The 17,167-nt window shown below is 35.9% G+C and overlaps 1 protein-coding gene across 50 annotated transcripts in view; it reads right to left on the minus strand.

Moving 5' to 3' along the window:
- Nucleotides 1–4,310: 4,310 nt before the first annotated feature.
- ELAVL2 (ELAV like RNA binding protein 2) overlaps nt 4,311–17,167 on the minus strand; it is a 158,188-nt gene continuing 145,331 nt past the window's right edge. For 23 of the 50 annotated variants that reach the window (XM_054256822.2, XM_035306920.3, XM_054256777.2 and 20 more), the window contains 3 exons: nt 15,181–15,406; nt 7,651–7,689; nt 4,311–7,088 (listed from right to left, as the gene is read on the minus strand). In XM_054256822.2, the coding sequence (XP_054112797.1) occupies nt 6,758–7,088; nt 7,651–7,689; nt 15,181–15,406 (596 nt within the window). In that variant the 3' untranslated portion in view covers nt 4,311–6,757. The remainder of the gene's footprint in view (nt 7,089–7,650; nt 7,690–15,180; nt 15,407–17,167) is intronic. The other 27 variants (XM_054256824.2, XM_078349822.1, XM_078349768.1 and 24 more) reach the window with 3 other exon arrangements.

Below are 17,167 nucleotides of genomic sequence, written 5' to 3' on the forward strand. Positions count from 1 at the left end.
GATTTCCGACTAAATTTATGAAAAGTTCTCACCACCCTTTAGGTAGGAAAGACTGAATGCTTGGCTTATCATCTGGTATTCAGGCCATCTTAAGACAGAAAACCTAAGTAGCAGTTCACTTAAGCAAAGAGGCCTTCTTTATGCAGTGTACGAATAGAAGACAGGTACTTTTTTAAGAGTAACTCCTGAAAAACAGAATACATTCAACATATAGTTCTGTACATACAGATAACACACTGAAGCAATCATCTCAAGACATGAAATTTCTACTAAAGAACATTTAATACAGTGTCAACTGCAATTTCTGGTTCAGCATTTACAGTAATGTCTGCTTAATCTTTCTGATAGTAACTCAGGGTGTTTTTTTGTGTGTGTGTGTTAAATTCTGCATTATTTCTTGTAATTACTACTACCTACCCCATAGCAAAACATTTTTAAAGAAACAGATTATCTATAACATCATGTAAAAGTATGGGGATTTTCATTCAACAAGGTGCTCGATGGTACTTCCTGGCAGGCTGGTTTTTTAATCTTCAAGGTCCAAGGAATAAAGCACTGCATCTTTTGGATACCTAACATAGATTTACAGGTCATTACCTCCCTCCCCTATTCTCATGGCCACAACTGTACCTTTGCCACAACTGCAGTTAAAAACCTGCAATCCAGATAAAAAAGCTACCTTGCCGCTACCTGTGCTTCCATCCAAAGGGTGAGTCACCCTGAGAGTGGCTGCTGGTCTCACCAGGTCTGCAGGAAAATCCACAGATGGGCTGGTTGCTTCTGAAGCATGCGTTCAACAGGATGAGGAGGATTGTCAAAAGGACTACACCATGAAAATCAGCATTAGAGATAGCATGCAGCTATCAACAACCTGTAGGTCAAAGGGCCTACAGGATAAATAAGTCAACAAGGCTCATCACTGAAATGGTTATTAGTTTCCAAACACCAAAAAAAAAAAAAAAAAAGGCAAAAACCTATCCAAACTAAAAGATCATCTGGCAAAGATCTGAGAAATATGTGAATTTTTACATTTTCCCCTCACCTTCAATTAAGATGATGCTTGAGTTACATGGGTAAGAAGAGTGTAAAATATATATCCAAGAAAGAAATGAATCAGGTACTATAACACTAGAAAACAGTATAAATACTAAAAAAAAAATCACTTTTATCATCTTAAATAGTCGAGTTTGATAGGTATAGTGGGAGAAAAAGATTAGTATTCTATTGCTGGAGAGATTGTTTCTGTTTGATCTTTTCATTATGTACTGATTACCTGACACATCCCAAATAAATACTTCTTTTAAGAAAGCAATGTCCCTAGCAAGTTCTATGGAACTTCCCAAACAACATATAATCTATCATGGCAAATAATTTTTAGTGTTGCAGTATAAATGGGCAAGAAAGCAAAAAGTTTTGCTGTTTAGCCATCTTTTCGCCTTAACTAGTCCTGGACACAAAAATGTTCAAGGAACTCCTAAGACTATATTGAATATGACTTACTAATTCTTCAGAAATAATAGAGGTGAATAGAGGCTTGCCTATGTCTTAGATCACAGGGATATCTTCTTTAGCTGCCTCCCCCAATATTTTTCAAAATCCCACCTACCCTTACTGATCCAGCTCAACTGCTTCCACTTCGTGTGGCTCAGCATTCCCACCCCACAAACACCCTCTCCCCGACTACATGCACCTAAGGAGAAACTCCCTTCCTCCTTCTAATGCACTTTGTACATACTTTCTTTTTACTATATAGTTACTTGCAGATGTAATCTTCTAGAGCATGACAGGCTCTAGGAGAGCAGAAAGGCATGTCTTCCACACATTTACCTCTGCAGAAATAGACTATTTTCTTGTATTTATGATTACAAGGTATTTATTTGAAAAACAACACCTATGAGTATTTTTGAGGCTTAATATCAAGGTAGTCTTCACCTACATCTTTAGTTATGTAAAGTAAGAACAATGTTAATACTAAGTTTAAGATCCTAATATAGTGGTGTGTCTTAAGCTAGGGTAAAACCCATCAAACATACTTTTAATATCCAGGGTACTTTACTGTATTAGTATATTCCAAATTGTCACTCCATAGATTATGTTTAGAGAGAGCAAGACTATCCAGCCAAATACCTCAGTCCATCCAATAATTCAGATATACAACGCCTTATTGTGTATTGGTAGCTTGGATTTTTTTAAAGAAAGGATCTGGGCAACTTATGACAGCATTAAAAGATTTGCGAAACTAAGTGATACCACTGTCAGACTGAAAATTAAACAGTCAGCCAACAACTAATCCAAGAAAGGAAAAGATGAATCTAAGAGTAGAATAGGTTTACTTTTGTGGGTTGTAACTAGATTTATAAAAACTCGAGCAAACTAGCCTGACAGCTGCTCTGGGCTGTCATAGCACTTAGAACGCTGCAGTCATAGCCTTCTGGCTTCTCTGTTTTCCCTTATAGGTGGTATCCAAGAAGGTTAAGAGCAGTATTTTGCTCATTTTTAGAGACCCAGGGCACAGTATACCAGAGTTAACTTATGTGTTGACCAACCAAAAAAATCTGTTTCTTTCTATGAGCCAGAGTTCTAGAAAGGTTAATTTCAGTAAGGTCCATCCTATATCAACAGGATGACTGTATTAATGATGTAAATATTCTATCTTTCCAAGCTGATGGGACACAGGCCTCCTTTTGGAAATTTTCAGAGTAAGAGTGTGAATACTACTAGAAGTAGAGAAATATAGGCTATTCACTGCAATGATGGACTGTAAACGTTCTGCATCCAATAATAAACTGTCATGATTTTATCAGGATTTGTCTGGTCCCACAGTGTGAGGTTCCAATATAACAGAGGCATAAAGAAGTTAAATGACTTTCCCTCTTTTTCTTCTTCTACCCAATGAAAGGTATATGGCATGTTGCTCTCTAAGTAGCTTAATAGGCCTAGATTCTAAAATTTCAACAAACTTATTAAAAAACAATTTCTTTGTCCTAGGTAACCCTGTAAGCAAGAAGTTGTCAGTTTCTACTACAATCTATTTTTAATCCTGTTACAAAAGAAAGAAATCTTGTAATCTGTTTATCTTTAAAAGCAAGAAGGTTAAATTACTAACATTTTTTCTCAGATTAAAATAATGTAAAATGATGTTAACATTTAGAATTTCACGTTGGCCACTCTAACACTGAATTTCAGTATTATTCAGATAATTTGTAAGCACAGGTAAGAAAGGGAGAAAAACAAAATTTCCCCTCAAATATACCAGTAGTCACTATGCCAACTTCCTTTGCTGAGAATTTTTCCACTACCTACTCGATTATAAAAGAACTGCTGACATTCAAACCAATCAAAATACTGATAAAGCATGCAAGAAGGAGAGAGATGAGGGGAGGATGCTCCAACATCACAAAATTGGAGTATTAAATTCACATAATAAAAAGAGGGAGTACGGAGATTTCAGATTAATTGTATGTTGAAAGAAAAGGAAGTGTCTTGTCACTCAACTCCGCTCTTGACTAGTAGGTTGTGAACTCAGGACAATTATTTTTAGAATGGCTTCTACCAAAAAAGCCGACAGATACAATAAAGTCATTTCATACACTGTTTAAAAAAAAAAAAAAAGTACTTCATTATTATACTCATTTGTCTGAGGTTCTATAGAAGTAGAATCCTTAAATAAAAGAACAGCAGGAAATCTCTTTTTCTTCACAGATCAGCTACGGGTGTATACAAGAACTGAACCTGTATGTGAAACACGGGGTTGGCAGAGTTAGTGGTTTGTAACCTGTGCGACACACACCAACGACAGAAACTGAGTTTCTGATTTTAGAAAAGAATCTCTTAAGCCAGCATTTGTGCAAAAAAATAATTTTGACACACCAACAGTTAATCCCATGAGTGAATTAAATATTGCCAGTGGAAGTCGAGTAAGTTACCTTCCATTTGGTTTTCCTTTAACTCACATAAACATGTAATGGTAATTCCTAGTTGCGCAAAAAGCTGAAGGTTGAATCAGAGCCATAAGATGGCGTCTACATCCGATTTCCCAAACTTTACAATTAGCAGATGAAACTGTATCTTCCTGTGAGAATTACTGATTTAGTAATATTTAAAAACTAATCAGAAGGTACCATTCAGTCCAAAAATTTTTTGCATGTTCCACACTCCAATTACCTCGCCTTTTGGAATTCTAAGAGATAACACTGCTTTCAACTAAAATTCTGAGGATACTTCTTTTAACTCAAGAGATCAAGTCTGTTTATTAGGCTGAGCACCGGTGCCCCCAAATTGTGTATAAAGACCTACTCACCACACTGTTCTTTCCCTTCAACTTTGTTTATTGATGTACTGAACATGAAAAAGTACAAAGAATCCAAACACAAAAGAAAACATGTACAGCCTCTTAAATACTCAACAGAATATATTTTCTATTCCAACAGATGTGAATTAAGTCATACTGTACAACTTCAAATAAATACCAGCCTTACATTTTATTAAGTGCTCTGATAAACACTGTAAAGTGAAGCACAATTTGCATGCCCTCTCATCAATGCCTTGGTTTGCTACAGTAGTATAGGAAAGAAGCATGTAGCTGCTGTTTTCCCTTGAGGGAAACCTTATTATTTTTTTTTAAGTATATACATGTATTTTATTTTTTAGTGTTTTTTTTTTTAAACGCAGAAGGTTAACTCTGACAATCTAAATGCACCTAAGGATATGAGAAAGTGCTAAGCCAATTGATTTCTGAATAGCATTGAGTGGGTCAGCATGAAAACTCGCTTATTCACTTTAGCACGCGCCTCACAGTATATGTACTGTACTATACTGAAAAATTTTATAACTACAATTTTAAATAATAAAAAATAAAACTCAAAGCAACCGCAAAGATAATGTACAACTATGTTATGCATAGCACATTGCCTGTTCTAAGGGGAAGCATGTGAGCATCTCAGTTTATACAAAAAGCAGGACGTAACTATATAGTTCTCAGTGCATCCTGATGAAGGCGTTTTTGCCTTCAGCTTTTTTGAAAATTTATTATAAGCTAGATGCTAATCAGAAAATATTTTGTATTTTTTAAAATTTCTTTCATACATGGTAAAGACTTATTTTATTATTTCCCCAAATAGTGGTTTAAGCATCATACAAAGTTAAATTTCAATAGCATACAGATATTTATGATTTTTGTATGAAAAATGTAAGGAAATTTGTTCAAAACCTATGGTTATACTCATTTTTTTATACCACAAACATATTTATAAACAAAAATGTAGCATCACCATAAACAGCTGAAGCTAGACTATCTACAGACAAAATTAGCAACAAATCTGATGCACTGTAAATTCAAGTCCTCAGGACAACAAAAGTGATTAAGCAAGACCTCAAGTAACAATGTTAATGCCATTTACAAAGGAAAAAACTGATACAAAAACATTCAAAACCTGAACATCACTTGGCATGTAAGGGAAAAAAAATCAAATTGGCTGAAAGGTTCATAAACACAAGGTCTTATTTACATTACACAAAGCTCAGGTGTTAGCCTTGAACGTAACTTTCAAAATACCTTCAAATATATCCAACTCAGATCACTTTTGCTGATTTGCTGCAGTACAAATCATGTGCAACATCTTTTTTCCTTAAGACAAAACAATTCTTCAAACAATACTGCAAGTACATCACTAAACACCATGAGCTCTATCTGAAGGGATTTCTTTAGGAAGAACAGATTTTTTTCCCCCATCTCTTGGTAATTTAAATTTCTTGCCTGCTCTTATATATTCTTTTGTAAATTTTTTTATTTGTTTCAAAATCACAAATCAATGTGAGCCACCTATCACATAATAACCAGGATGATCAGACGCTCCACTGGTGATTACAAAAATGAAATCAGCAGTGTTTCACCCATTGATTCTACTCCTTTCATACAAAGATCTCAAAAGTATTTTCTACACCATAAATCCTTCTAAATTTTCCAACCACTGCAAATTTCCTGGTAAATTTTAAAAGCTCACTAGGTGTCATATGAAGAGATTTCTCAAAGTATTCAAGTCAAAATATTTGTTCCAGGACCAGTAAAAAGTTTCTCCAAATTTTCTTTTTTATAAAAATAGATGCTTTTTTTAAACCCACATCAAAGAGGCTCTTATCTCTTTGGCAAGGTACTGCTTTACGAAAAGTTCTCCAGTATTCTTACAATAAGCGTTTATAATGTAGCCCCCCCTTCCCCAACCCAAATCATAATTACAAAATAAATACTGTTTTAAACTTCATAAATAAAAATGTAAACTTCAAAATACTTTTCTTAAACAGACATAACAGCAATGCTTTAAATGTAAACCAAACACAAAGCTAATCAGAAAAAGGAAAAAAAAGGGGGGGAAAAAAGACACAACCAACTGAAGAATTACAACACAAAGCCTCAATATTTACTCACAGGTTCAAGGCAGTTATGTAAAAAGAAAAGAAATGTCTTCCCTTAGCTGAAACACTTTAAAAGGTCCACCTTCTTCAAAGAAGGCAATAGAATGCAATGTGACAGGTAAAAACCCTGTACCTCTTGTCCATATTCAAACATAAAAGATATTTAAGAAGTTTTAATTCAAATACTAGCAATAAAAAATCTCACATATTTCTTAGGATGCTAAGTAGTCGTTTTATCCCCATCTCAACACTGACTTACAAAGACATCTACTAATGTATAAAGTTTCTCTTAACTTGCCTTTGTTGTATAGTTTTCATATATAAATGGACTGAGGACAAGAGCTCATTAGGCTTTGTGCGTTTTATTTGTCTTAAAGGAGACCTGCAGTACTCTGTCTCCCAGACGGTATCCATTGAGGCTAGCTATCGCCATGGCAGCCTCATCATAGTTTGTCATAGTCACAAATCCAAAACCTTTGCATTTATTGGTGTTAAAGTCACGGATGACCTTCACGTTGGTGACAGCTCCAAAAGGCCCAAACATTTGCCACAGGATACTCTCATCTGCGTCAGGAGCCAGGTTGTACACAAATATACACCACCCTGTTCCAGGATGCCCAGGGATGTTAATTCCAGCCAAACTGGTCATTCCATCAATGGTCATTGGAGAAAACCTACTAAACAGAATAGGAAATACACACAAACACACAAAAAAAACAGAAACAGAGGTTGGTTATAGCAATGGACTTATACCTTTTCCATCCCCAAGAATTTTAGTAATCCTCCTCCCCCAACAAATAGATAAACTATTTGATGTTTTGACCAAGGACTGTGTGTGGCTTTGCATTGACATGCTAGACTACTGAGATATTAATAAGTTATGAAATGACCATTATTTACTGTACTAAATATCATCCACTATAGCAAAGAAATATATTTGGAACTGGCTTCACGAATTAAGCAGGATTGGCAGGGGGAGGGATCAACACACATGTAAACATGCTATAACGTCGCAACGCAATATGAAACAAATGATGGGTTTTTAAAAGACCAGGTGGCATCCAGTGGTATATAAATTTCTTGAGTCAATTGTGCTTCAAAGAGCAGTTTTTCATTAGGTTGCACATGCAAAAAAAAACCCAACAAAAACTTATGAGGGGTGTGAATAGCACTCCCAAAATCAAAGAAACCAATCAATTGTGGAAAGGGATTATGAGTATCATGAACCTCTATCATTACCTCTTTACTCCATAAGCCATATTGAGCAGATTGTCCAACCTGCAAAACACACATTTAGCAAACTTCAGTTTTAAATTTTTCCCCTTGATGTTCAAGAAAGCTGGACTCATTACTGTCATCTTCTGAGGGGATATCTGTACACTGATTATAAGTGAAGTCTCAGAACACTGGGTATTTTTACATTCTTGAGCTAATTAATGGGCACCGACTGCCACAGGACAGTTCTTCCAATGAATGGTTTCTTTCTACAAGGGTCAGTACATGGAACACAGCGATGGTCATCTGAGGATACCTTTCAGAGAGGATAAGTGCCAAAGTTCTGGGATAGTTAACTTTAGTGTTCTCATCAGGTAGTTTCAAAGTGATCAATGTATAGCTAGACGCTCTTTAGACTATTTTTGATTTTCACAACTCTGTTGGTCCCTGCAAATACCTAAGGCACACGGAGTTTAAGTGGCTTGCTCAGGGCTAGTAAATTATGACACTGATATTCAAACTTTGAAGGTTACAGAATTCTATAAATTTCCCTTTAATTTGTCAACTTTGAAGGACTTTCATCTCTTAGAATCAAAGAGCTATAATTACAGATAGAAAAAAATCTTATAGACAACCCAAGCTAACCCTCCTATCTCAAATGTGCTCAGCTGAGGTCAAGAAGGAAGAAAGAAAATCCCATCACTCTAGTGTGCAACAAAGCCAGGAGGAGTTCAGATCCTGATCTGGATGCTGTATTCAAATTATGCTGTAGGAAGTGTCATCCTACTCAGTTTTCAAAGGCCAAGTAGGAAACAAAACAAGCCAACCTGAGCTTTTCTTAAAATGTTTAAAGAAAGTAAACAGGGGTGGGTGGGGGGGTGTTGGTAATCTTTAAAACCTACTGTTTTTCTATATCAAAAATTAGTTTTACAGTATTTGATTCTTCTTGCTTCATCCTTTCAAAAACCACTGTAAAGTCCCAAATTTCCACAGTGCTTACCAATTAATTATGTGTTTTGAGGAGGTAGGCATAACTTAATACATAGCCCACAACCACCCTCAACTGCTACAATGCCCAACCCTTTCCAAAGACATCTCAGGGTTGTACCTCCAAGATTGGGGGCAAGGAGGGGGACATTTTTTCTTTAACACCTGTGCAAGGTAAGTTTGAAAAAAGTCTCAACCTTACTGCCTAACCCGTGGGATCAAGTCAGGCTAAAGTATACAGGCAAAACAACTCCTTTTAGTTTTATAAAAGCCAAAAACATATCTCATCTGGTCTTTCAGAATGGGGAAAAAAATGTAGTCTCCCTGTATCCCTGCCCTCAATCTCCACTAAAAATCTTATTTTGTAAAGATAAAAAGAACTGAGCTTATGCAAAGGGTAAGGAAACGGAACAGAACACAATGACACTAGCCAGGTTCACTGATGGTTTATAGTATGTGATGACCAAATAAAGACAATGAGGTTACCGAAAGTATTGTCGACTACTTAGTCTAAAATGAAAACTACTGACAGGATTGGCTGGATGACCTAGTCTGCACATAGTAAAGAGAGCGCATATGTGGGGTTTTACTTTTTGCAGAAATGAGTATAGTAAAGATGCCATGCCTTTAGAGTCAAGAACAAGGGTCACAATTACCGGCAATTAAGACAAACACATATTAGTATTACCCATCATAAAGAAACAATACAATTTAATCAAATTGCTAGAATGACCAATACAAAATGCATCTGGCATAGGATACCTGTAGAAAAGAACAGCAGCACATTGAGGTCTCCATCCAAAGTACCAGAAGGCTCAGAACACAGAGGCACCTTATCAATTCACTCAAAAGTTATGCCATCTATGCCCATTAATTGCATCCAGGTAGGGACTGGTCACGCTTTGCCACCACCCACTCAGGACACCAAGCCAACACCCAGAGAAAGAATACCCTAATTGAGTTTTCAGAATTTTCAAACAGGGTAGAAATCAAACCTGCCCCTAAAGCGAATTACAGGCACGCATTAACAATGAAGGTATGTTCTGAAAATGTGTTACTAGGTGATCTCGTTGTTGCACGAACATCATAGAATGCATTTATGCAAACCTAGATGGTATAGCATACTACACGCTTAGCTATATGGTACAGTCGATGGCTCCCAGGCTGTAAACCTGTATAACATGTTACTGTACTGAATTCTGTAGGGAATTCTAACACAATACTAAGTATTATGTATTTAATCATATCTAAACACAGAAAAAGTAATTCATTGCACAAAAATATTAGGGTAACTATAACATCACTAGGCAATAGGAATAATTTTGCAGTCCACTATATTCTTATGGGGCCACGGTCATATATGTGATTGATTAAAATGCTGCTATATGACACATGACTGTACATGCATTAAGGGAGAAACATTTCGTTTCCATCCTCCATCTCCCCAACTTCCACCTCTGGTATCTCCAGATAGGAAGTCTGGAATTTTTATAACAGGATCTCTGATGACCCTCCAAATTATGATAGGGCATCATATTTACCTGTGAAGTCTTATATGATACGATGATCTACACTGGTTTCTTCACTTCTCTCTCATTAGGAAAAAAAAAGGTGCCTTGGAATTTAAGACAAGTTATCAAAACTAATCTTTCTTCTCCTTCATCACCGAGTGTAGGGAGAAGCATGTAACCTAGAAAACTGGGCCCAGGCACTGCTGAAACCACTGCCTGTATGCACAGCTGGGCCCAGAAGTGTTTCTGTGCTTTCTCAGTACCACACATTCATGTTTCCCATGGGAGCTCAGAAAAGGCAGCAGGTGCGCCACATGGGCACCATACACTCCAAATCTAGTAGCAGTTAGCAAACTGTAACATAAGCAGTTGTAGGAGAAAATGGTGCAGCACCTCAGACACAAGGACTACTACAAGCCGCTATAAATATGTCTTTGCCAGGTCTGTCCATAGCTCAAGGACATATCTTATTGTCATTTAGAAATGGAAGTCAATTTTAAAATGGAGAGCATGCTAGCTGCCTCCAGAATAACTCAGGGAGGGGAGGTGTTTGATAATGTACGAGATTATCAAACACACACACACACACACACACACACACACATATATATAAAATATAAATATGTATTTAACATAAAGTTTTTTTTTTAACTTATATGTAATAGATGCACTAAACCCAGTACCCTTTCAGTCCTGTGTATCACCTGCCTCTCTGCAGAAAAACTGAGCAGGTGGCCAGTGGCACTCTCCCCTGCTCTTTAGACTGAACACAATTCATTTTACAAACAACACAGCAAGCTGATATGGAGGATTAGGCTGGATAACCTGCTTTAATTAAAATAACCTTCATTTAAAGAAAATGTAACTTTAAAAAAATTACTTGTTACAAATAAAAATAAGAGTAAAAACTGGTACCAGTAAAGGAAATATAATAAGGAAAGGGAGAGCCGATTATTACTCCTAGTCTTAGTACAAGCTACATTATGCGGTTACACACAAGATAATCCAACATACATCACATGAAGTCAGATGGGAAATCTGAAATTATTTTTTGGGTCTTGCTTTAAAAGATATTGTATTTATTAAGATATTAGGTACATGGAAAATGAAGCCAACCAGTATAGTAATTAGCAAGACATTTAATATATTGATTGTCTCATCTTTATCCTTTTTTATGTTTGATTAGAGTTTCTAATTTAATGAATAGCACAAGCCCATGTACATATGTAGTTTATTAAAAAAAAGCACATAGGAGAGATATGTGTACAAACATTTTTCTATCAACAGGAACACAGCTCCAATTATAACTGGTCAACATTTGAATACAACTATGTATCACATAGATCATTCCTATTTCAAAGCTAGGTATTTATAAGTAGAAAATAAAAATAAAGTACCTAATTTCTAAAAATTTAGCTGATAAGACTATGAGAGGGTCCCCATGTAAGTAAAGGGGAAATGTGAAACCAATTAATGAGAAATAAAAATATGAAGTTACTGATGAGTAAGAAAATATACTCTGAATCTCACAAATAATGGTTATCAAAATCTCTCCAAAGCACCAACCAAGAACTGCTTGGAAATTATCCACAACAAGACCATCATCTTACTGCCTTATTCAATTAGATGGTAGCATCTGTCCTCTTAGAAAAGGGAAAATTATTCAAGGGGATTGATACCAGTTTCTTCCAAAAGGAAATTATGACTAGCACATGCCTTAAAGGCAACGCAAGGGCTGATTTCAAAGGCTTTTTAAAAAATGCATAAAGGCTCACAGAAGCAGGCACACAGGCCATTAGACTAGATCATATTCAATAAAACTAAAGCTGCTCCACAAGAAAAGAACATGAAAAATTTTGGCTTAAAGTTTAATTCTGATATAATGTCCCAAGAATATACTTAAGGGGCTTGAATTATAGCATCCATCCAAATAAATAAGGCTCGTCCTATTTTGAAAACTGTAGTCAATTAAATAAGCATATTAGACCAGCGGTGCTCATATTAAAATGATTTTCTAATTATTCACATGGGTTGACTAAGCCACAAACCTCACAAACTCACTTTTAAACTTAACCCTTATTACACAGATTTTTAAGTTTTTTGACCTTAAAAGATATGGCTCATACTTCATGATTATTAAAAGTATTCTTGTCTATAATACATAAAATTTGTATTCTCCAATCTCTCTCAACTCCCAAGGTACCATTACAACATAAAAATATAGTGAGAAATTTTCTACATGTCTGCTGAAAGGTGGCAAACTCAAGGCAAGAGCATTAAAAGACAAATATCAGGGACAAAATATCTATGTGGTGATTTACAACTTAGATTATAGAAAAGAGCAAAATACCAACAAAACAAACAACCCCTTAATTCAAGGGTCTTTATGAGGTGAAAGAAGAAGAGAGAGTGGGGCAGAAATCAAGATAATGACAGCCAAGTTAAATATACTGTATTAAGGAAAAGCACCAAACATCAGGTTAAACCTGAATTCTAGGAACAATTTCTTCCAACACACCCAATCTAGATCAAACACTGTATCTGAGCACACTAACTCACTCATATTTTATTAACTGAACAGGGATCATGGGAGGAATGAGAAATGGAGTGAACGGGACAACAGTTAAAAATCTGAAGAGAGAATAACAATTTTCTCCCATTTTCTGAAACCAAGTTTCCCTTACAACTGATAGTCTCTTATTCTTCCAAAATTTCTTTCTATAGGAGTCAAGGAAAAAGAATTTTCAAGTTAATGATAACATATGGTACTAAAAGATGAAAACACAGAATGGGCCAGAAAAAGATAATTAAATTTGACCATCAGAACATCCTGTAAAGCTTTACCCAACCAAAAATAAAAAGCACATAGCCTGCAGGGATGGAGGCTAGGTAAACCTAAGGGCTGACACCCATCAACGACCTAGCACCTGAGTGGCCTACAAACCTTGCTATTTCAATAATGAGGCATTTTTCTAAGTCCTGTTTTCTCAGTCCTCTTGCTCAATCTTCCTAAGAATTCAATCTTGATTCCAAGAATGCTGTTTTACTCAGTAACTGTCAAACAAAACCACTGCTTCAATCGGAAACAAAAGTAACAACTATTAGAGCTTTCTACTAACAGTAAACATTTTATACCTTCACAATGTTAAAAATTAACCAATACATTTTGAAGAACTTTCCTCTATCTAAACTCAAAATCATTTTCAAGGCCCTAAAGAGTTCTGAAATTAACTGGACAAGCTGCCTAGGAAATACGTGTAAAACTTCTTCAGGCTTGTTTCCTCTAAGTTTGCAATTAAAAAAGTATATTTATACATATATTATTCACTTTAGATGTCATAGAGGAAACCTATGGGCAGAGCTGAAAAAGGGCTTTCTAAGACCTCCTTCTCCGCAAAGGCAAGCATCAAGCAGCCCCACCCTTCTTAATCTAGTCTGATTGCCACTACCATAGGAAGTCAAAAGTGACAAATGTTTTTTGTTTTTTGGTTTTTTAAACCAAGGTCTTTTCCTCACAGCAGAGCATGAAGTACAAAGCTCAATCCACTGGCAACTTAATAATCCAGAGTTCAGATGTAGCCTTTTGACAGTACCACCTCTTCTCCTACAGCAAAGCCAACTTAAGTTGAAATTTAATTAACATTTACAGCAAATTTCCATCTCATACCTCAAGCAACATAATTTAGTATTTTTAAAAAGGAGATATTTTGACTGATTTTATCTCCACTCACTTCAGCACTGCAAATATTCCAATGGAAAAAAAAATAAATGCATAGATTTAAGCTAGAAAACATAACTCCCTAATCTTACTGCCTTATAGTTTTAATTATGCTTTTGGTAATTAACTATTCTGTACCAGGAATTAAATAAAATTGATATGTACTTGGAAATATTAATTTTAAAAAAATCAGTGTGGGGTTAGACAGCACTCTGGGTGTAATATACCATACGGCCAAAAAAGGATATTTTTAAAGCGTCCTGGAAAATAAAAACTGAATGACTTGTTTATGAAACCAAAAACTCTGTGCTCTGCTTAACTTCTTAAAGACATTGTTCTTCTCACATGCACATTAGAGATTTTTTGAATGACTCCTGGGTTTGTGATCTCAGGATCAGAATAAAACTGAAAAAAATAGAATATTTATGTCTATCAATGAGATAGTGTGTCTTCTTTGGGCTGAAGCCATGGTCATTCTATGGACTATACAGAGGTCAGTAAATTAAAACCCACAGGCCAAATGGAGACTGCCTGTCACCTGTAGCTGTATGGGCTATAAACCTAAGAATTGCATTTACATTTTAACAGGCTGTTGAAACAACAAAACAAGACAGATAGAGCAGAGACCATAACCCATATAGCTAAAATATTTACTGTCTTGTACTTAACAGAGAAAATGTGCCAACCTGTTTGTAAACAATTTTCAAAAGGAAGAGAGGAACTCATTCATAGAAACTTAATGTAGTCACATAGGTTATATATCCTTAACGGTGCACATACTATAAAGTGAAGTAAGAGAAATGGCTTGAACCTAAAAACTGACACGAGAATAAGATCTTTTCAGAAAAAAAAAAAGAGGAAGCCCTGGAAACAATTAAGATAATCCCAGCAATCTACAGATTGGAATTTCTCAGCTACAGCATTATTAATGCCAGGTAACTTCTTATTGTTGGGACTATGCTGTGTATCATAGGAGCTTAACAGCATCCCTGACCTCTGCCATTACATGCTAGCAGCACCCCCACAAGTTAAGCCAACAAGAATATCTCCAGAAATTGCCAAACGTTCCCTGGGAGACAAAATCACCCTTGCTTATGAATCACAATCACCTGTAGGTTATTGTCCTCTGGTGCCCACCTTCAATACTAGTAAAAGATACTATTCCTCAAAAGTAGATTCTCTCTGTGCCCATGAGAAAATAAAAATTTATAATAAAAGCTACAATAACACTGATAAAAGAAAACCAGAGATCCTGTCAAAAATAAAAAGTACTGGAAAATAAACCTGAGTATTCTCTTTCAGTTTAATAGTTAGGCACAAGAATCAGACCAGACTTACCTAAAACGTTGTGCCTGCTGAGCTAGCGGTCCTGGATACCTTCTGTTTGGAGACTGGTACAGCTGGGAAAGGATGGCCTGATTGGTTTTTTGGCTTGGATTATTAGCAAACTTTACAGTGATTGGCTCTGTGGCACCGGGAGGTTTCTGGCCATTTAGGCCTTTGATAGCTTCTTCTGCCTCAATTCGCTTGTCAAATCGAATAAACCCTACACCCCTTGATATGCCTATGGTAGATTTGAGTAAAGATTTAGGAAAAAGGAAGTAGGAAGAGAGGGGAAGGAGAGAAAAAAGGACACATTAATTTTTCCCTCTCAAGAACATGTTTTTACCTACATATAACTTTTGCCACAAAATCATACCGGGAGGAATACTTCCCCCTTAATGTATTAGACATTCAGTTTAGAATCACAATTTTGCATTTTAAAAAAATTCATGTCACTTATGTAATCTGAGTGCCCATTATCACATGCATTCCAATAAGCTAAGATAAGAAAGCACCAGCACATCCATGTTTTCTCTCTCTCCTGCCTCCCTCCTGTACACTCTTTTAATGTCAACAGTATACCAGAGTTTCATTTTTCAAATTGTGCTCTTGGAAAAGGAGCTCAGAAATGAGGGACACAGTAGTTCCTGTCCTTGAAACAAGAAGAACAGAAGAATTTGCTAAAAATGCTACAAAGCTATACTAAAAATACATACACAGTGGTAGAAAGATATTTCAGTTGAAATTTTAAATAATATATTCAACTTAATAATACTGTATAGGATATAGGTCCTTTAGGAAGAAATGCATGAAGAGGCTCTTCCAGTTCTCTGAAGCTCTCTTAATGTTGTCTATATTTTATTACAGAAATAATATATGGAGAAAAAGAAAATATCTAGATTTTAAAAATAAATTTCTAGAAGCATCAAAGCTTTCTGACCTCAGTAGTATCACTTCTGACTACAGAAGATCACTCCCTGCCCCACATTCTCCCCAGTGTGAAAGACACAAATGGGAAAGAAGACGGATAGCCAAGAACCTTCCCAGATTATGAAAAACTGTAGAGGCAATCCAGCTCATTCCATTTAATTAGCATGAACAGGCTAGTGGGGTGGCCACAGCTGGTCATCATGAGGTAAGTGGTGGCCGGGAATTTTTTTTTTGGCAAGTAAATGAGTACTAGCAAAACCAGATTAGACTAGTAGCTAGAAAGTATAGCTGATTCAGATTATGTAAGTGAAGAAAAAAACAACAGAGGTTACTAAGAAAGGTATGCAGAGAAAAAGCACTGGACCATCATGCTTGGAGGAACTTTAAAAAAAAAGGAAGCTCTACTTGCTTTAAAATTATACTGTGTAAGGTCAATGACTTATAATTTTCTAATCTAGATAAAGCATTTTTTCCATATATGCTTATCTAAGACAACCCCTATTATACTTTACCTTTTCTATAAAGAATATGCATTGCACATTATTACCACCTGATGGCTGAATAAGAAAATTGCAGGGTTTCATTTTTCATTTCAGGTAAATTGAGTAAGTTCACATTGAAAACCTCAAGCATGAAGAATAAATGGCAAAATGATAGCAAATATATCTTTTCATTTATCTACTATCTCCTATTAAGAATAACCCCTAGAACTTAGGTGTTCCATTAGAAAAGCATTAGATTAGCAATAAAACAGCCTCTACACAGCTTGAGCCACCTAAACCAGGGATCCTCATACTTGAGCATGCATAAGAACAACCTGTGGATCACCCTCACACATTATTTCAGTAGGTCCTGAATGAAGCTCAAGAGTTTGCATTTTCAGCAGGGTTCCAGAAGAATGCTGATGCTGCGGCAGGTGTGGAACATACTTGAGAACTACTGACTAAACCACAAGCTACATCCACCTCCGATGGACTGTCAATTAAGAGATGAAATACACTTTGTATCAGAGGTGAAACCTACTCACTTTACAAGATCTCATTAAGAATAAATGAATTAGAAAGCATGAATG

This window comes from Callithrix jacchus, chromosome 1 (assembly GCF_049354715.1).
Source record: "Callithrix jacchus isolate 240 chromosome 1, calJac240_pri, whole genome shotgun sequence".
Classification (NCBI taxonomy): domain Eukaryota; kingdom Metazoa; phylum Chordata; class Mammalia; order Primates; family Cebidae; genus Callithrix; species Callithrix jacchus.